Source organism: Manacus candei, unplaced genomic scaffold, assembly GCF_025592945.1.
Source record: "Manacus candei isolate 608988 ecotype Guabito, Panama unplaced genomic scaffold, ASM2559294v1 h1tg000049l, whole genome shotgun sequence".
Lineage (NCBI taxonomy): Eukaryota > Metazoa > Chordata > Aves > Passeriformes > Pipridae > Manacus > Manacus candei.
In genome coordinates, this window is record NW_026138097.1 from 4,369,284 (window position 1) to 4,391,239 (window position 21,956).

General features: G+C 36.8%; 1 protein-coding gene across 1 annotated transcript in view; it reads right to left on the reverse strand.

Moving 5' to 3' along the window:
• Nucleotides 1-3,553: 3,553 nt before the first annotated feature.
• The window catches only part of NFX1 (nuclear transcription factor, X-box binding 1), a 68,525-nt gene continuing 50,122 nt past the window's right edge, over nt 3,554-21,956 (reverse strand). Inside the window, 3 exon segments of the mRNA XM_051798698.1 lie at nt 3,554-7,462; nt 8,662-8,763; nt 15,165-15,310. Of these exon segments, the coding sequence (XP_051654658.1) occupies nt 7,387-7,462; nt 8,662-8,763; nt 15,165-15,310 (324 nt within the window). The 3' untranslated portion in view covers nt 3,554-7,386.

Below are 21,956 nucleotides of genomic sequence, written 5' to 3' on the forward strand. Positions count from 1 at the left end.
ATGAATGTGTGAAAACCACTTAAAGTTACACATTAGAAGAGTGCAAAAGCTGTATCAGAATAAACAACACCAAAGATTAAGAACTGTCCAATTTAGAACAAAACAACCATCAAAAAGTCATTAGCATTGAACACTTCAATGTGATTGCAGAATTTCCTCTTTTATCAATTAACCAATCATGATCCTTTTGAAAAAGAAAGAAAAAACATAGTACAGATATTAGCATATTAATAGAATTGCTAGTGATTTCTGGAGACCGTATGCAACATTCAGAAAGATGAATAAAACAGACTAAGATGATAATCAGAATCAATAGCCTGTTCAAAAAAAAAGGAAACTAAGGGACATCAAGACAGCCCAGCAAAGCAAAGACGTGGAGAGAATTAATTCATCTCTACGAACACCTTTGTCAGCTAACACTGTATGTAGAAAAGGAACTGCTAAAGCTCAAGGACAAAACTGACCCAGAAGCAGAGCTTGTTTAAGTTGGCCATGAATTGTAGGACCATATTGGTGGGAAGGGACTTTAGGGAGGTGATGTAGTTCGATTTCCTGCTACAAGCACGTCCAATTAGAGAAGGTTGCTCAGGACCTCATATGTTCTTAATGTCTTCATAGTAGAAAATTCTGTAACATTTCTGAACGAACTCATCCTGTATTTTAACACCTTCATTGTAAAAGTTATTTTGTGTGTATCAAGTCATAATTTCTCATGTTTCAACTTCTGTCTATTTCCTCTCATCCTTCTAGTGCACTCTGGCTCCGTCTTCTTATACCCTCCCATTTGGTAGTTGTGCACAGCAGTAAGATCTCTTAATATTCTCTTTTGAAGCTGAACAAATCCAGTGATTTCAGCCTCTCCATGTATGTCACATCATGTACTCCTGCTTCCTGACCAACTTTGTGGTTTTCTGTTTGACTTGGTTCAGTCAAGGTCTTTCTTGTACTGGGGAGCACACAGCTGGACCCAGTATGACTCGAGTCATCTCACAAGTGCTGAAGAGGGGAGTAATGACTTCCCTCGACCTGCTGTCTTTGTGCTTACTAATCCATCACAGTGCATCGCTGGCTGCCTTTGCCACAAGGGTGCACTGCTAACTCACAGTTAACTAGCCGTCCACCAGGATCCCCTGGCACCCAGGTCTTTTTACACAGCTGCTATATCTAGCCAATGAGCTCCAGCCTGTAAAATTTCATCAGGTTATTTTATTCCAAGTGCACAGCTTTGTGCACATTCGGGCTGAAGATTAAAATAATTTCTCATGGTGGGGAATGGAAAAACCAGGAGAATCAGAAAATTTAATTGATTTTGTATGAGGCTTTCTCAGTCACTTCTTAGTGCATTACTTACTTTGTAAGTACTTAGATATCAGCTGATAGCAAGATGTAGTGCTCCTTAAATGTCTAATGAAGTTACCAAAAATACCTTATATAAACACCTTATATAAAAATTCATCACTTATTTCATTGATATTTCAGTTGCATCACTGTTTAATCACTGCCTACTTCAATAGAATATAATTAGAATTGCATAAGGCTTTGATTTAACCTGCTGAACTGTCCTTCCTAAGCAATCACACAGACACATACTTAATTAGAAACTTTGGCACTTATTTGATGCCAAAACTGAATTTAAACACCAGGATTTACTGCACTGATGGAAGATTTTAATTAACATTTCCTGAAACAGCATTTGTTAATAAGAGGTATCTAACTTACTGGGTAAGCAGTAAATTATGAAAATTCCTTACTGTTTGTTAAAAAAAAAGATAAGCTGTCTAGGTGCCTTGAATGGACAGAATTTACTTTCCTGACTGTACTGTTTGATAGGCAACTATCCAACACATCCAACAGTTTTCACCACACTTTTTACTTCCTAGAACTCAGATATAAATAATAATAAATAATGTCCCCTTGTAAAACATGTTAGCTTACCCTGCATACACTTTTGGAAAGGGACAGCCTTTTGGTTCCTACCTCCTATATAAAAAGTGTTCTATTAAGATAAACTTTTCTTTATAGTGATAATGATTTTAAGTTTAGTTTCTTACATCTCCTTACAAATGAAGCCCTCTAGTCCTCTGACTGGAATACATTTTCTACACTTTAAGGGAATAAATATGGATGTAGCAAGATGATTGGACACTGGAGTAAGCACATGTTAGATACATCAGAAAGCTAAATCGTTTACTAGGGGGCAGTTCTTGGGCGTTACACAGAAAGTAAAGTTGTGAGGGGCAAGCAAAACACATCTCTACACAACAGACACATTTTGCCCCTCCTTCCTTTAACTGAAAAAAGTTCCAGAGAAGGCAACAATAGGTCATAATGGAGCCCAAAATATTAAAGAGGATTGCCTGAAATACCAGAAAGATGCTATACCTTCATCTATGCTCTGAAAAAGATTCTTTCAGTGGTAAAAACCATTTTCTATTGTGAAAGAGACCTGTATTTTCCATAGAGGTGTAAAACTGGACAACCTGGTTAAAAAAAACCCAAAACAACAAGAACCCCACAGTGCTAGAAACAATACCTCATGGGATAACACCAAAGGACAGCATCAACATGGTCTCTCCTTCTGCTCAAGATGCTGCACTACTTCCTTCAAAAATCCTGAGATAACAAAGACTAAGAAACCTGGTCTAAAGCTCAGGAGCATCCAAAATACAGCCTCTCTAAATATACCCTTTCTAATGGCTCTGATATTCTTATTCATGGTTAAGTAACAAGTATATAGACAAAAATTTGCACATCAACCATCTTTGGAATTCAGCATCTTAGTAAAGCATGAGAACAGCATTTGTTAAATAGCAAGACTTCTACTGGGAACTAAGCATCTGCAAAGACTAAAATACTATAAACCCAACATTATTTGAACAATATTATTCTATCTAATCATATTTCCAACAAGGACAAGTGAACAGAAAACAAAACTGATTTGTCTCTTCTGGTGCCATTTGCACACACTGGTAAGGATGAGATATTTGGTCACCTTCTAGTCAATGACAGTCCTGAACTGAAATGCAAGTGTTTTTTTCAGGCAAAAATTTCCAGTTAAGATCTGTTTCCCAATGTTTATACACCTGCAGCATGCCATCTTCATCCTCCAAAAACATCCGGAAAAGAAAGTCTGAACTTACTGGCAGCTGAGGTAGCAAGACAAAAGGTTTCCAGCTGTCTTTCAAGAATTCTTCAATCTCAGATCACTTACTGAATTTCTGAAGCCATCTTGCACTTCACCTGAAATATCAGGTCAGGCCTTTGCTGTTGGAAATGCGTGACCTAGTATAAAACTTTCCAGAGGAGGCAAGTTCAAATTATTTCAAACTTCTAATTTTCAGACTGCTTGCTTTTTGAGTCTTCTTGCCACTTACTGAACTCTGATGATAAAGTTTTTACATCATCCTTCCACCCCCATTTATCATTCTGTGTTTGTTACATCTAATGGCCTAAGGGACTTCAAAGTTACATCAGTACCCACTCCCCTCCCCCCCTCCTTTACAGTCACAGTTACAACTGAATGGTGGACAAACAACAATGAAGAAACCATCAGTTAAAATCATACATTTTATTGCCAAGTAGCATTTAGGCTAACATAATAAAGGGTTTTTCAGATAACCAAAATGTACATTTCTATTCAGAATCATCTCTTCTGTACTTCTGAATTCCAAGAAGATAGCACAGTCTTCATTTCCTGGGGAGCCCTCTTTACTTGCTTCATTCTCCATAGAGCACTCATTTAAAAACCACTTCAAATCCAGGAAATCACACTTTTCTTTCAAAATTTGAGGAAAAGGACTCCCCAGATTTCCATTTAAATCTTTACTGTTTCTCTGTGATGTCTCTGTGTTCCAACTTCGGAATACCAAGACAAAGTTTGCAAACAACTCCAAAGCACTGAACTTTCAATTTAGGTTTATAAAGAAAGTAATTTTATATCAGTAACTTGAAAAAATCCAGTAAAATATAAATCTATCAACAAATAAGTGTTGTAAAACAATTTTACTTTGCTCATTTAGGTATGAGGCAGATACTGTACAAAACTGCCACAGAAACAGTGGTACTGAAGTCTACTTATGCATCTTATACAATTTTAGGTTAAACCCATGCACTGAATATTCAGAGCACTCTAAACATGTTAAACAATACAGATAGGCAATAGCAGAGCCCAAATGCCATAGTATCTGCCTATTTTATACACAATTTTAAAAGCACTTCATTAAGTTGCATAATTCCAATTGACATCACAGAACTTATTTCAAAAGATGTTTATTGCAAAGTACTTTTTTCAAATAAATTTACAGGGACCAATATTATTCTTAGGGCTCTGGAAAATTACTGAAGTAATTTCAAAGCTGAAGTCATAGTTCCAGTAATGTCAATAGGATTTTTGCCACTGACTTCATTGATGCATGTCTTTTATCCACTCATTTTTCTATTAGATAAAGGTGTAAAGGCCAGCTCAGATTTACAAAATAGCTATTTGGAAAATATTTCCACGAGGCACACGTGCAATATAAAGATGAGTTATCACATTTATCAAAACTACAGCCTTTATTACTATTCCATATGAAAGTCACTGATACATTGCAGCAAAAGCAAACAAAAACAGAGAGAACAGCACCACTGTTAACCTTTGCTGAATTCCTTAAGGTTAATGTAACTGTTCTGGGGAGAAAAATATCAATACTTTCTTTTTGGTATTACTTTCATAGGTAAACGTATAGTATCATGTTTTTAACCAAGTTATTAAAATGCATTAAAAAAAAGATTTGGCACACGTGACTTGCTTCATAACTACAGGTATGCTCCAACAGCCATGATTTAGAGGTGTGTGACATATGGATCTATAAAAATATTTTAACACTCATGTGGTTAAGAGGTTAGTGATGGGAAGGATGATTTCTCAGTGTTAAAAGATTCAATAATAATTATCAATCTCAGCTTGAGAAGCTGAAGATTAGCTCTGTTTTCTTATTACAAGCAGTGGCAGATATTTGACTGCTGAAGTGCATCTCACCAAGGCTCACATTTTTATGTTAAAGCCATAATCTGATGAAAATTCCAAAAAGCAGAGCTAAAAATAATGCTATGAAAATCTTAAGTTTTAAATTTCAAATCAGAGGTGTAAATGTGATGTTTTCGCTATATTCATGTGAAACTGTGAAAAGTTAGTAGGCTTCAGCTTTATTCTATTTATTATAAACTAAATCACCTTGGTTTTCTGTAGTGTTAAGTCTATGTGTGCTCCAGTATACATGCATCTAACTCAGTTCACTGGAAATGTGTACCAGCTCCTGTCCAGAACCCTACCTTTGCAGTGTAACTATATACATTCTCCCTAAAGGTCTTAACTAGATTGAAATCAGTGCTGTATTAACTCAGTGCTATAGCTCTAAGTTTCAAAACCAGAAATAGCCTTTGTTTGGTCATACTGAGCTGGCACTTGTCTGCAAGCTTTTCATACACATACACACTCCTTGCAATGAAGGGATTGAAGAAATACATTCCTGGAAAGATGTAGAGTAACTTACTTCTTCAGTTGAACTTAGCAGCATTGCACCTTGTAGAATCAAACCATAATTTGCTTATGAAATTAATGGCAATATAAGCTATATTGATACATTTTTCATTTCTGATCACAGAGTATTAGACAAAAAACCCATAAAACCAATTTAAATTACTACATACAAATTAGAAGCCTGAAACACTCTTGAAGGTACCTGTTCTACCTGAAGCACTTCAAAACGTTTAAGACTGCATTTTTAAAAATGTGAAATAATAAACTCCTACAAAAATAAATGATAATAGCATGCATTTTCATTTTCAAAACATTTGGGGGACAGATACAGTCTGTGAGTTTGCTGCTAATTCTTTAATGTTTCATGAACTGTTCAATTGAAATGTAGCCACAGAATGCTTCATAGTTAAGGCTCAGGGTCATATGATAACTCCAAGTGAATCTAAGCATGCAGAACTGCCTTCCATTTTCTTGGCAACAAATCTCACACTACAACATGCTGGCTGACAATTAAATCAACAGATGACCAAGTCTTCTGCTAGATCTGTTTCTTCTTCATGCTAAGGCCCTTTTAGCAGCAGCCTCTGATGCTGTGCAGGGGACTCGTCTCTAGTGTTAATTATAGCAACCACAAGGATCAAGAAAAAGAGTGCATCGGTGTCAGAGTTCCTGAAGTTATTAATATAAAAAACCTTCTCCTCAAGAGAACAGATATAACTCAAATTCAGAGCTGTACCACCTCTTCCGATCAGACCTACAGTCTCCTCTCCCAGAGAGCTACTCACCTATCTTAAATCAAGATCTGGAAACAATTCTGGAAACTGTCATCCCATTTTGTTAATGGCATTTCCCATAAAACAAAGATCTTCCATTATCAAACAGTTTAGATGGTCTTATAAATTTTACAAATATTATTCCAAATCCATAACATACTTAAACCAAACTTCACACATTCATCTTAAGCTTGCACAGTACAGAAAAAAATGTAAACCCCAATAAAACCATGCATAAAACACCAAAATATATATAAAGTCTGATTTTTGATTTTGTTCAAGGTCTTGAACAAAGACCAAGTTTTTAAGTACTACTAAACCAAGTTATAGTAGTAATCTTGTGTTGTGGGGTTGGTTTTGTTGTTGTTTGGCTTGGGTTTTTTCCTTTGTTTTCGCTTGTTTGTTTCTTTCTGTTTTAACACATCAAATTTGAAATAAAGTAATAATAAGTCTTAATCCCCACTTTCCCCAAATGCTGGTTCTTCAGATACCAAAGGAAGTCTGTGCTCTTAATATGCATTTATGTATATATTTATACTTAAATTTTATATTTCCTTCCATGCAAAAGAGTAACTCAAATTCCCAAATTTACCACATTAACACAAATGTGGATCAATAAAACATGAAAATTATTTGAGAATTTCCTGACCAGTGTTTTTATCACAGATCATTTCTAGTCTATTTTAATTTGTGTGAGATCTGACAAAATAAATCTTTGTGATTTATTGTTGTTCTTAATATCCCAAAAATACATTTAATTACCACCAGTTCTCTTGCTTTACAGGCATCAACAAAAATATACATCATTCTGACAGCACGTTAGATAAAAAATTGCACCAAACCCAGGTTTAAAAAGCTATACTACTATTAGGTATTATGCAGTCACGTAAACTGTTGAAATGCATAACTTTTTAAACTGTCACAATCTATCTAACTTTAGATGTTAAATCATGAATATGCTGAACAACCGATCATTTGACAGATAATCAAAAAGCACCTCACACAATAACTTAGTATCTTCACCTCTAAACTTCTGTATCATTCATAATCAACATGATTCTGATACATCTGAATGATTCTACATCAATCACTTCAGTCTTGGACATCAAAGTAGTCAATTACTGGCTCTTCTTTTAATGGTTTGGATAAGCCAATGTTTCCACTACTCCTGAAATTATAAGAATATTAGATGTTACTCACATGCATGAAGAACAAGATACAAAGTAAACTGAAATCACAAACTCACATAATGTCTCAGTGTGCACATGTACACTGCTTTGGTAAATGGCATGTACTTCTAAATTACGTTTTAACAGAAGTCCCTTAATGCTCCAGAAAGCCTTTGTTGACTAATTTTTGGAAAAAACATATACTTTATTAAATTAATGTACATCAACATGTCTGAATCGATAAAATTTGTTTCAGAGTTTTACCAGAAAATATAATTTACAATAATTTTGTAATATTTATTACAAAAATTATACTGTACTGAAGACTAAATGTTCAAAATGTCTTTTTTAAAAAAACAGCAAAAGAAATACTTTTAAAGTGAGCTGATGATCAAATGTGCTTGCTTTTAAAAGCAAGAGTAACAAAAAATACATGGTAATACCAAATCCAAACATTGTAAAAAATTTTTTCAATAAGAGAGTAGATCTTTCAAAAGATTTTTTAGAATTAAGCACTCTGAAGAAATTTCACTTATAGTAATTAAAATAAATGGCTAAAGCTCTTTATTTAATTTTGCCACATAACTCCTTTACATGAATTAGGGCCACTGAAGACAGCAATTCCACAGAAGTGGAAATGAAAATAACTGCAGGTATCTGAAGCTGGCAGGTCATACGAAGCAAAGACTGTTCTATTAAGACTATTCAACAGGAAGCCTTATATATCCCACCTTCAGTAGTTTTCACTATCTGATAAAAATGGTAGTTCACCTTTAATCAACTGTGTAGTCATATCTACGCAAGAAAAATACATTTACTACGTGTCCAAACAAACCATGCCAGTAAGATATTACTCTTGTACAGAGAATGGTTAAAGGTAAAAAAAAAAATTGCCAACTCTCCCAAATGGCACTCTCTTCCCAACTATCTGATATTTATTATAAAATAATTTTAAAACTCCATAATATTTGTTATATCACTATCCCTGTATCACATAGCCACTCCTACATTTTCTTCTCACTTCATTTCAGGCTTACTTCTCTGGAAAGAACATCTTAGTGCATGCTGAAAGCTCCAGAGTTGTGTGTGGGTTGGGAAAAAAAAAGAAATAGGGTGTATACAGTTGAAGCTCAGGAAGATGTTCCTCAAGTAACTCAGCACAAAATTGAAAAACACTGTTTTGAAACAAATTCCTTACTTATCTGTTTGTTTGTAATGAGGAATAGGAGGTGGAGGTCTGCTCTGCATTTCTTTATCTAGCACAGAAGTTAAGGTATTGCTTGGACAAATGGATTTCCCTCTAAAGAAATAAAAGAAAGGTTATTTAATTCAATAGGAAGTTATGTTCATTAAGAAGCTGGGAAAGAGTAATATTTGTAAGCAGCAGTTTTGCTGTCAGAGTTCATACCTATATACTTTAATCATCTACTTAAATATTTAATTTTCCAACCATGGAGACTAGCAGTGCACAAAATACATTTTCATTACCAAGAAGAAGATATCCAGTACTCTAAATGTCTCTTCACAGAATCACAGAATATACTGAGTTGGAAGGGACCTACAAGGATCCAACTCTTAGCCCTGCACAGGACCATTGCCAAGAGTCACACCATGTGCCTGAGATTATTGCCCAAACACTTCTTGAACACTGTCGGGCTTGGTGCTGTGACTCCTTCCCTGAGGAGCCTGTTCCAGTGCTCAACCACACTCTGGGTGAAGAACCTTTTTCTAATAACTAACCTTAACCTCCCCTGACACAACCCTCGGGTCCTGTCACTGGTCACCAAAGAGAAGAGAGCAGTGCCTGCCCCTCCTCCTCCTCTCACAAGATGCAGAAGCAGTTTACTAGATCTGAGCATTGATACTCAAGACTCCTTTTCTGCATATGAAGTGTACAACTCCTTTCTACTATGAAGTGCACAAAATGATCAACTGTTAAAATATCAAAAATGCAATACTTAAAACTCTAGGGCAACATATGTCTGTTCTTTCAGGGAAAAAGATAAAAATTCAGAAGGAACAACTTAATAGCTTAACTCAGCATCATGAGAACACAGTTCACTGAATCTTCACAACATGTTATCTCATGTTTGGGAAGCACCTTCTCAGACTCTGGCAGTAAGTCATGTTAAACCTGTTGATCACTGCAAAGCCCTGCTAAGCAGCACTCTCCCAGGAACAGTGCAGCAACACTGCCTCCTTCCTTGTCAGCTAGTCCAGGTGAACCAGATAAGAAAAAAAACCATTATGCATTAGAGAGGGGGAAAAAAAATCAACTCTTTCTACCCTCCACACTAGTTACAATCTATTATGATTGTGATTGCCACCAAGCAATGAAGCATCTTGCGTGTGCTTGTCCTGTCTGCAATGCAAAGGTCACCGTATGGCTATAGTTGCAGGGCATTATTTTCTCCAGTATAGGAGGACAGTGTACTTTAGCAGTTATATGCTTTAGACATATACTGGCTGTGAATCACAGTCAACTTTAGTTGGCAGTCTGTGCCAAAGACTTGAACTGACTGGAGAAAGAGAAAGGATATAAAAAAAATCTGAAAACAAACAACCCCCAACACCCAGGAAAAAAAAGAAGTCCTAGAAAGATTGTTTCAAAAAGGCATCTAATTAAAAAAAAATAATTACCAAAGACAGTATATCTCTATTAGGTTGTGGAGATGTCTTAAAATTTCCACTAAATTCATGAGCGACTTTCAAGAGTGAACTTGCTTTATTTCACTGTTATGATTTAGTGCAAGACTGAAAGAGCATCCACTATCAGCATCTTTCCCACTCACAGTTTCTTCTTTGTCTTTTCTGGGGGCAGGTAAGCTGAATAAATCAAAATTCCTAAACATTGTAAAGGTCCATTTCTTACGCTTTTTGCATTTTCCTCTAAACCCATGCTACTGACATTTTCAGACCAAACTACTTCTTGGTACACTAAACTGAACTGCTTTCCTATTTCTATCTAAATGGTTTATATTTGGTATTAGGAAAAATTTCTTCCCCAAAAGAGTTGCCAAGCACTGGAACAGGCTGCCCAGGGAAGTGGTTGAGTCACCATCTCTGGAAGTATTTAGAAGATGTGTAGACATGCTATTTAGGGACATGGTCTAGTGGTAGTAAAATTGGACCCAATGATCTTAAGGGTCTTTTCCCAACCTCAATGATTCTATGATTCTGTGTCAAGCACTAAATAATGTTTCCTCCTTATTTACTTCATTGATGCATTTTTAAATAAACTCCTCCAGACCATGAGATTCTTTGTGTTTACTAATTCCATTACATTCTTACTAATTACATTAGTAATTACATTACATCCTTATTAATTATATTACATTCTTACTCAATGAATTCCTACAAGATTAACAAGTTCATCTTGTTCCTTTCAAAGTTACATACTGAATAGCAAAAATGCCGCAAAGCAATGGATTGTATACTGTTATAATTCCAGAAATGTGCACGTTGAATTCCATGCTTCGCACATACTTGGTAATTCATACTTTTTCCCCACCTCCCTCATATTTCCATCATATTTGTCTTTTTTTTCCTGTCTCATTTCTATCAGTGTGAAAATACAATGGCCCATTTCTGTGATATTGAGGCAACACAGATGAAAAATGCCACAACATTTTCAAGGTAAGTTAGAAGTCCACTAAAATATGAAGTGGTGATCCCTGAATCCATTTCAGTATTCTTTTAAACTGAGTACTGTCAGTCTATTCAAATGAACTAAAAAAATCTTACAAACATAGGTCACCAATTTAAAAAGTGTCCCTATCTCCTGAACAGTGAAAGTGTTCATTATTTGGGAAAGAAGTTACTTGCCAGTGACTATAATCTTTTCAATGTTATATTATGTGTACATGTACATTCTAACGACAAGTATATTACAGTCCTATCAGTTGAGAATAGCTAATTTTCCCCTTGTGTAAAACAGTTAAAAACTCCTCCTCTCCTTTAGCTCCAAGCCTGTCATATAAAGTCAAATGCTCACACTATCATTTCAGTTACATCTCAACAGTAGAGTTCTACCTGAAAAAAATAAGAGGACAAAGGTAGATGGGAGAATATTTTGCTGTCTTCTTTCATTTTTATAAACTGTGATGTGCAAAAACATGGAAAGCAAATTTCCTGGCGGTAAATAAGCAAAAAAAGAGAAAGGCTAGAAAGCCCTTCTCTAAGTAATGTAAGGTGCCTGTCCTTACTCTAAAATATCAGGTTAAATCTCTCTTGTATAGTAAAAAAAAAAAAAGAAAATAAATGAGGGCTCTGGAATGCAGGAAAACAGAACACTTGGAAGAATACATGTGCACTAATTTCTACAATTAGTTAAAAAAAATAAAAAATCTTACCGAAAAAAAGAGAATGTTCCTGCATTTCAAGAAAGTAAATCAGCAGCTTTGCCCTAAAGTTGTTTTCCCAGGATGTAGAGGGTTAATATAACAAACCTTTAAAAATTAGGAGGGATCAAAGCCTTGTGGACAGTTAGAAATGAGCTTGGAACCAAATTTGCTTTGGTCACATCAAGGCCTAGACCTGGTTTAGCTTTGACAAAATTTAGCAATCTTCCAATAAAAAGCAGAAGAGATATACAACAGACTGTTTGGCCATGAAACAACAGAGGTTTTAGAGACAAAAATCTATCAACTCACACTCCAGCAAAATGTACACCACTTCCTGTATACCTTGGTGATACATGGTACAAAATTAGACATGACTCCAATTTCCCTAAAATTCTGTGAACTGATTGGTTAAAAAAAAAAAAAAGATTTAACAGTCACCCACATTTAGCTCATGTGGAAAAAAAAACAAACTGAATTCAATTAAAGAGATGTACAATGGGAAAAAAACCACTTTGTCTAATTAATTACCAGAAATAAGAAAGAAAGCAGACACTTCCTAACCTGTCATGGTTATCTAGCATCGGTTATAACAGAACAGTGGATATGAAACCAAAAGGCTCTGCAAGTACTTTGGACATTTTGATATGAAAGTTGCCATTCTTCATTTCCTTAAACTATTCTCAAAGTAAGGAAAAAAAAAACACCTGTTTGCCTCAAGCAACAAAGTTGAGATGAAAAAATTTTAACAGCAGTACAGGGAAAGTAATAACATAAACTATCCTCTGACTTTAAGACAGTGCTAGTGCTGACAGGATGCCCTGTTGTATAAAACTGAACTGTGGAAATCAGGATTAAATTTATCTTCTCCTTCAAGCCTAGAAGCTCAATTTTCATAACGGATGGATCAGCATTGATCTGTTTTGGTACAAACTACTACAAAATTCTTTGCCACTAATTTGTCCAGACTTACTCCATGTAGTCGTGCAATACTGATCCATCAGCTTTCAGACAGAGCAGATTTTTGTGGAAAATGTCTCCAAAAACTGATACAGTTTGGGTGGAATAATGAAGCCAATGGCTCTCAAATGAGATTGTGGCAGAATGTGGCTTTCTCAGTGAGAACCATGTGGGACCCTGCCACCTAATTGAAAAGTCCCCTTGTTCATGAGGATAAACTGACTGTAACTATCTTCCTGGAAAGAACAGGACAAGGATGGGTCTTACAGGGATGACTGCTCTCAAAAACACTTCCAGGATATCTCATGTCCATACAAGCTGCTTAAACAGTGGTCAGTACACAACAACAAGCAGACCCTCCTTTAACAGGTTCTGGAATCAGAGCTATTTGGAGAAAGAGGAAATTCATATGAGTAAAAGACTTCAAAAAACCACTGACAGTAACAGTGAAACAAATGTGTGTGCTTGGAGAGGAAAGCTTTACTCTTTTCACTATAGTAGTCTGGACATTACCTCTGAACCTAGTTCAGAAAGAATCTGGTATTGCAACGGCTAAAAAGATGGAGACTGCAAAGATGACCACCAGGGAATTACAGAGAAGGGCACTTGCAAGGATTCACTGGGGGTCTTATACTTCGAATGACACCAAACTGTAATTCAGATCAAGCTTAACAATCAATACTGGGAATAATCTTCTCTGTGGTTACACATCAGTGATCCTAATGCAGTGATTCTAATGGTAATGGGGGCAGGGACTAAGGGCAAAGCAGGTTTTATGGCATTTGCTCCTAGATATCCAGAAGAGAAAGAAGCCTGGACGGAGGAAGTTTTCTTAGCACCAAGGAGACTTTCTCACTCCTCTGCCCTACCTGTATGGTGATGTTACCAATTCAGTGCCACAGTGGTGGAGTGTGAAGAGGAGGAATGGCCTTTTTGCCTGATTTATTTTGAATTATCTATACATGAAGGAGCTCATGATAGAAATCCACAGGGAATGCTGAGAACAGAATGAAACATAACTTTCCGGTGATTTGAATTCCTGGAATTGAAGAAGCCATTGTGAAATACTCAAAAATATCAGCATGGAACTTGGGCCTATCACTTGTCTAAGGCTACAATGTTTTTTAGCCTCAGAAGATGTGGCAAATAAAAAGACAATTGAAAAGAAGCTTTGGATGAATCCACTGCATGAAGAAATATTGCTATGCAGCTGAAGAATATCCTTAGTAGACCACCAAGTGTCTATAAGAGTGGTAGTGATGAAATAGAAGCATGTGCATTCTGTGCAGAATGTTATTCCCTGAACAACACAAGGGAAGGAGCAAGTGTGCAAACTCTTCTAAAATCATAGAGGAGGGCCTCCCATTCTCAAGTTGCAGGATATGCCTTTGCTTTTAAAGGATAGTCATCTGTCCTGCTCCTTTTTCCAGCACTTTTTCCTCTTCATTAATTTCTGATCCCACTACCCCCATCCATTTATTTTTCTTACGTAAGTGCTTTCAAATATGATCTCTCTTCTCATCTTCCTTTACTTGAAACAAAAAGTATCTTACATTGTAAGATCAAAGTGATGCTCCATCTCTCTTGGAAGAATACAATTTCTTGGAAGAAATCAAGATTGTAGCTAAGTTACCAATGAATGAACAAGTTCAGGAACAGCTCATGGCACTCTAGTAGCACAGAAGGTGACAGGTTTCTTATGACTACAGTTAAAAACAACTGTTTGTCAAAGAATCACAATTTGACAATGCTAAACTAAATATGCTGTTGATACTGGAAACCGTCCCATACTATGTCTCCAGTACAGTCACCCTGCTTTCCCCCTAGCTGTATTTCCTTCATTTTCTTTTCTAATTTGAACTGCCTTCTGTGAGTCTTCTCCAAATATTTTCATTTTTGCTTAGAAATCTCTTCAATTTGCAGTAATTCCAGCTCCCTCTTTGTCCATTAACTAGAGGGAGTATCCTCTGTGGTAGGTTCAGATAGATGGAGAACAAATATGTTACAATAACCAGATTTTATCAAAGGTGATGCAAATTTTATGTATGATTTCTCAACCCATCAGTTTTTATAAAATGTTATTAAATATTATCTTTGATACCTCTATCAAATTTAGCTGATGACAAAAAGTTACTGCAAAGATGAATGGAAAACAACCTGGCAAAATATTTTCTTAGCTTTATTATTTCTAATTGTGTTTTCTTCCCTGAAGATATACTTGAGTAGTAGAAATAGAAGCCCATTAAACTATCAATTCAAAAACTGCTTTAAAAAAAATTCTACTAGAAATTAGTGCATTTTTCAAATTGCATTGTAAATAAACTCATTCTGGTAACTGATAAAAACATCCAATTACTTAAACTATGCTTAAAAGATTTGAAAACAATAACGAATTACATACTTCACTGCAGTAATAACAACATTGCGTTTTGGTTCGTTGTCATAGCTCACACTTTCAATACCATAAACCTGAGCTAATTCGTGGATGATTCTGCGGTGATCTCTGTTCATTGGTGGGTAACAATGACTCTTCTTTGTATGCTTGCCCTGAATTCAAGAGAAAAGGTTAAGAAAAAAAAAAAAGGTGAAGTTTTCCTTCAGGGAAGCCAGGGGAAAGAAAACAAGAAGAAACAAGTGTTTCTACCTTTAAAATTTTGCTGCTGTGACATAATTAGTGCCCCAAATTGCTAAGACCTCAGTATTTACAGAAAGCTCATCTGAAAATGTCTGTTTAATTAACAAAAATTAAATTATATGTTCTCTATTGTTTCCATCACCTCAAAGTATACACACACCCAAGCAGGGGTATCTTTTAAGTTTGAAATACAAATCCTGATTATAGTCATTCTACTTATACCCCAAAGAAGCAATACAAAATTATTTTTATCTGACTTTTTATTTTTCAAAATGAGCTGCCAATTTGCATGAGATCTAATTTTATTTTTCAGACTGGCTTTGCAGTGCACATATTGCAGATAGCTACAAAGGTGTCAAATTTATCAATCATCTCCCTCTACCATAGAAGCTATTTATCTGCAAAATCCCTGATATAATGGCATCAATAGATTTTTATTAAATTAAAAAAAAAAGTTCTACTTTTAATTTCAGTTAACAAAGACTGATAATACTTGATTCGAACCTGATTACTATACAAATAGTAAAAGAACAAACAAAAAAAGCAGGGCTCTCTGCAGCACCCCACACAAAAAGCCTGTCACCCCATCCTTAATGGGATAGATCTTTGTAATGACAAATGCATATGAGGATAAGTCACTCAGTGCTTCAGACTGCTTTCAGGGATTCAGGACACTGCTTCAGCTTTTACCTTGGTTATCACCAACAAGGTCTTCTAGGTCTTTGGGTCTACAAAGAAGGTTCAATGGGAAGAAAAACTACCAGTAGTAGAATAAGTTTGAGTCAGGGATTTCTAGAGAAATCCCAATCTATGTAAGTTCCTGAGTCTGCAGGCAGTGCATGTAAGGGCACTGAGAGACCAGGATAATGTCCTATTCTCCATCATCTCTGAAAGATTGTAAAGAACAGGGTAGGAACTCAGTGACTAGAGAAAGGTAATTGTTGCAACTATATTAAAAAAAATGCGAAACAAAGCCCAAGAACTATTGACTGATCAGCTAAAATTCAAACCCATTTTCAGGTACGTGAAGAAGGTCCCTGGGAATAATTAATGTGGATTTACAAAAGGTCAACCACCTAAATTAGTGTAAGGACTACCGCATGTAATAGAGCAAGTCATCAGGGGTACACTGCAGCTATTCTGAAAATAGAGGGCTAATATTTGTCTCCTCTTAGTTTGTAAAATCACTAAGTTACAAACAGTAACTGGATCTGAAACTGCTCAACCATTTCCATTAGGTCTCTGGGTAAATCACATGCTGACAGGATATAATCTTTACTTTGCAATAAACAGTAATAAACCTCCCAGCTGTTACCACACTTGCAGCATACAAACAAGCATTTTAATGAAGAACTCTATAGATTCTGTACCTATTTATGAAAATGAGTACGCTTACTTTAAAAAAGTGGTGATGGTTCAATGCTCTGAAAAACATCAGAATTCCTGGCCATACACAGACAGAGCTGGCTATACATGCTTCCCTGTCTGTTCTGCTTACACATATCAATCACAAAAATTCTGCTATGCTAGATGAGTACATACTGATGAGCGTAGGGCATCAGATATTTCTGAGGCAAGCAAAGTCATATGTGATAGATGATAGATAGAACTGAACCATACTAATATTAAAACTTTTAAGTAACAAAAACCTTTTTATTACTCATTTATCCAGTTACGCTGAACTGGGTATCTCCAAAGGCACAATGTAAAAAAATTAAAAAGTAACAGTAAAATGTGTAAGCATAAGTAACAGTAATCAGTTTGAAAAACACAGTACTGATACAGGCAGAGCTACATGAACGCTTGATAGATTAGCATGCAAAATACTTTTAATACAAGTAAAGTTCTACATCTAGAAACAAAGAAAGCAAGTCACATCTTTAGTTAATAGAGTATTTAGGAATCGTAATAAACAAACAACCAAACACAGACTCAAGCATAAAGAGGACTTGACGATCATGACAGAACAACTAAAACCAGTCTCCCTACATAATGCCATATCACACATATTAATCCAATCTTTAGTTCCATAAACTTGTGGGTTGCAAGATGAAACATGACTCTCACAAGAGAGAAAAGAAAGCCTCTGAGACTTTCACAAAAATAAAAAGTTATGCAAGAAGAATTGAGTAGCACAGAAAGTTAACTTTACAGCACGTGGAAAATATTCCCTTCTATACCGTACATGCCGCAATTTTTAAGGAAAAGAAAGTCAGAGCGTGGTCTCCATATATGCTGTTCCTTTTATCTTCAAGACAGGTAAGGAAGACACGTGGAGCTACAGGCTGGTCAGCCTCATCTCAATCCCTGAGAAAGTGACAGAGCAGCTCATCCTTAAACTCAATTGCAGACACAAGAAATTCCTTGGGAGTACATAGTATGGCTTTACCAACTCAATAAACTTCTGTGATGGACTGATGTGTCTGGTAGATGAAGGGAGACCAGTGGCTAGTGTCTACCAGGCTGTCAGTAAGATCTCTGACACTGTCTCCCATAACAGCCTCAAAGCCCTCAAAAACAGGCTGTTGCTGTAGGGGTTGGATGGGCAGACAGGGAGGTGGATGGAAAACTGGCTGAATGGCTGGGCCCTAAGGGTGGTGATGAACAGGGCAAAGTTTAACATCTTTGTTAATGATCTGCATGATGGGGCAAAACATACCCTCAGTGAGTTTGTCAATGATACAAAGTTGGGAGGAGTGGCTGATGGACCAGAGGGGCTTGCTGCCATCCAGCATGAGCTTGACAGGCTGAAGAAATGAGCTGACAGAAACCTTGGGAAGTTCAGCAAGGAGATATGCAAAGTCCTGCACCTGCTAAGGAACAACCCCACACACCAGTACATGCTGAGAGCCACTCAGATGGAGAGCAGCTTGGGATGCTGCTGGACACCAAGTCAGACACACTTTGCCACACTTTGTGGCAAAGAAGGTTACCAGTATCCAGGTCTGCGATAAGCAAAATTTTGCCAGCAGGCTGAGGGAGGTGCTCCTGTGCTCAGCACTGGTGAGGCCACCCCTGAAGTACTGGGCTCTGCAGTACTGAACTGTTCAGTTCTGGGCTCCTCAGTACAAGAGAGACATGGACATGAGTTCAGTGAAGGACCATGAAGGTGATTAAGGGATGGGAACATTCTCTGCACTGACAAGAACACAGAGAACTGGGACTGCTAAGTCTGGAGAACAGAGGTCTCAGGGCTGATATAATCAGTGTCTATAAATACCTGAAAGGAGGGTGTAAAGAAAACAGAGCCAGGCTTGTTTCCATGAAGCCTTGTGACAAGACAAGAGGTCATGGGCAAAAACTAAGATAAAGAAGGTTCCCTCTGAACATCAGGAAACATGTTTTTTACTGTGAGAATAACAGTATTGGCACAGGTTGCCTTGGGAGCTTGTGGCCTCTCCATCCCTAGAGATACTCACAAGTTATGTAGACATTGTCATGGGCAACTGGCTCTAGATGGCTCTGCTTGAACAGAGTGGGTTTTCCAAGATGATATCCAGAGGATCCTACCAACTTCAAACATTCTGTGATTCTGTGAAACAACTACAGCCTCATGTAGCAGGGCTCACTGTTACCAAATGGCCTCAACATGAAGAAACACAGGAGGTTTGTAAGCAATGTGAAAAATGCAGATGTAGAATGGGCATCTAAACAGAAAACTGGTAATCAGGAATCTAAACATTTCAATACAGAATTTGACAGCCTTGTAAAAATTAATATATAACTAAATAGAGGATTTTTAGGAACAGAACATTAAGATTGTCATGGAATTCATGAGGTAACTGTTGGGTTTCCCAACTGAAGAGTCCATGAAAGAATGACTTCTTATCTGTATTTGCATTATAACAGATGGATAACAAGCTTCAAGGCTTGTGTCACTTGCCTTTGGTGTTCAGAAAGAAATCTCCTCCCTTTTGAAATATAACTTGATTTCTGGGAACTTTTTTTCTCGTACCTTATGCAATTACCTATAGCCTGAGGGGTAGGATGGTACAGGATTGATTGATCCTTGAGATACTGAACTGTCATGTGAATCTAACTGGTTCATCCTGGTCATGATAAAAGCTAAGTAAACACTGGGTAATTCTCCCTTTAGGTCATACTGGGAAAAGACTGTCACATGTGATTTGTTTTCATTTTTTTCCTTCTCTTCTGTAATGTAGATGCTCCTTAACAGACATAATTTGTCTGCTTTGTAGAATCATTATTTAACAAATAGTTGGTTTTTCCACTGAGAACTAAAGCACTGGAGATACTTCTGAGCTCTCTGGTACTCTTGTTCTGGCATATTTGATGTCACTAATATTGTGACATCATTGTGACTAATTTGTATATTGCAAATTCAAGACCTATGTTGCCCTTTTTTAATATAATTACATATCGTGGTTTGATTTAGTACAAGCATATATTTGGTATACGTAGTTATATGTAGAAATATATTTGTGTGTCCACACTTGTGTACATTCGTGTGCATGATAAAGGCAGTGTATAAAGAAATATGGAAAATCAGATAACCACAGGCAACACAACACTGGGCAAATTATTCTTAGGTGATAACAAACAACTATTCTATGAATCTACTTCCAACTGATGAAGCTGGTTCCACAGATGAATTCATAGATGTGAGACCGGCATGGAGACTGAAAATGGAATTAGAGGCTGATGGGCAGCTGATAGGAAGGCATGTGGTGGAGGATTGTACTAAGAATGAAGTAAATTATATAACTGAGTGGTTTAAACAGAGACTGGAAGAATCTCTACTGACTTGGACAGTGCGTTTGTATGATCAGGAAGCGTCAGGGGTCACCCTTGATTTGGGGGATTCCAGGAAGTTTTTAATCTTGAGTTCAGACTCATATGTGTAGGATGCATTTTGGAATAATGTTCATGATGCTAATCTGTTAGCTTTGACTGCTTTGGGATGCAGTAATAAATATCCTGCAGAAAATGACTGACCAACTGGAACTGAGCGTGCATGGTATACTTTGTAGGATTGTGTACAACAAATAAAGGAAGAAGGGATGAAATCAGTCATTTTCATAGGAGATGTTGACAGTATGATGCAGTAAGTTTTGTCTGTTACTATGAGAAATAAGGTGATCAAGACTTCCCCAGCAGCATACAAAAACTTTTGATTAACAAGAGAGGAAATCCCCTCTGTGAAGGAATTGAAAAAATACAGCAGCTAGGTGACCTTGGAGAATGGGGGCCGCAAGGCAGTGCAGGAAACCGAGATACTAGAGATAGCTCTAAAGGGAATGAAAACAGAATTTCTCATAGGTAAATGTTTTCAGCTTTATTGAAAGATGGTATGTCTCGTGAGGAAATTGATGGGGTTCCGACTCATGAACTATGGCAAATTTATAAGCAGAGAGGCCTGAGTAAAACTGGTAAAAAAGTGCAAAACTCTGAAGTAAATAATCCAGGAACAACTCAGCATACAGAACCCCCTCCAGAGCCTCAACGGGATTCCGCATCTGTTCACAGTGGGCCCTCCAAGAGTAGATCTGTTATTCCAGGGGAGAAGGAGGACTGGAAACGATATTCTGACTTTTATCCTTGGAAACAGACCAGGGAAATTAATCAGTGTGGTAAACGACACTGAAGTGACATCCAAACTCCAGTGCAATTGATACAGGGGGACCGGCAGCCCCATGTGGAGCTTCAAGTATCTTGGAAAAACTGGTCTTCGCAAACATTACTATTAATTGATATTGGAGTGGAGGCCTCTTTGATATATGGGAATCCCAAGAAATTTAAAGGGCAGCCTGTAACTATTACCAGTCCGGAAGGGAAACAAATTGATGCCGTACAAACCTAAATACAAGTGAAAATAGGGAACTTCCTGAAACGATCTCACTCGGTCATGGTTGTTCCTATCCCTGAATATATAATAGGTATAGATATTCTAAAAGGATTAACCGTGAATCTTCCTGATGGTCAGTACCAATTTGGAATAAAGAATTATATTAGTGCCTGGTCAATCTTCCAGCAGGAAAAAAAAATGTCTCCGGTACAGATTTCTGCTGCAAATGAATTAGTAACAATGAAACAATACCAGAAACCAGGAGGGCATGAAAAAATATCACAATTAAAGATTTGCTGGATGCTGGAGTTTTAAAATTAACTACCACAGCTTGGAATAATCTGGTATGGTCCATAAAAAAGAGTGATGGGTCATGGAGAATGACTGTAGATTTTAGAGAGTTAAATAAGCATATGCTGCCTCTCACGATGGCTGTACCAGATACTGTGACTTTAACAGAAAAAAATTCAGAAACATTCCGGAAGTAGGTATGCTGGAATTGATTTAGCTAATGCATATTTTACTATACATATTGTAGAAGAACAGTGGGACTGATTTTTTCTTAATGTGGCAGGGACATCAGTATACTTTTACCTCGTTGCCCCAGGGGTGGGTTCATAGTACAACAATCTGCTACTGAACAGTGGCTGAAAATTTGGATGAAATAAAGCTGCCTCCTCATATGCAAATAACGCATTACATAGATGACATTTTAATTAAGGGAAACAGTGAGGAAGAAATACAACAGATGC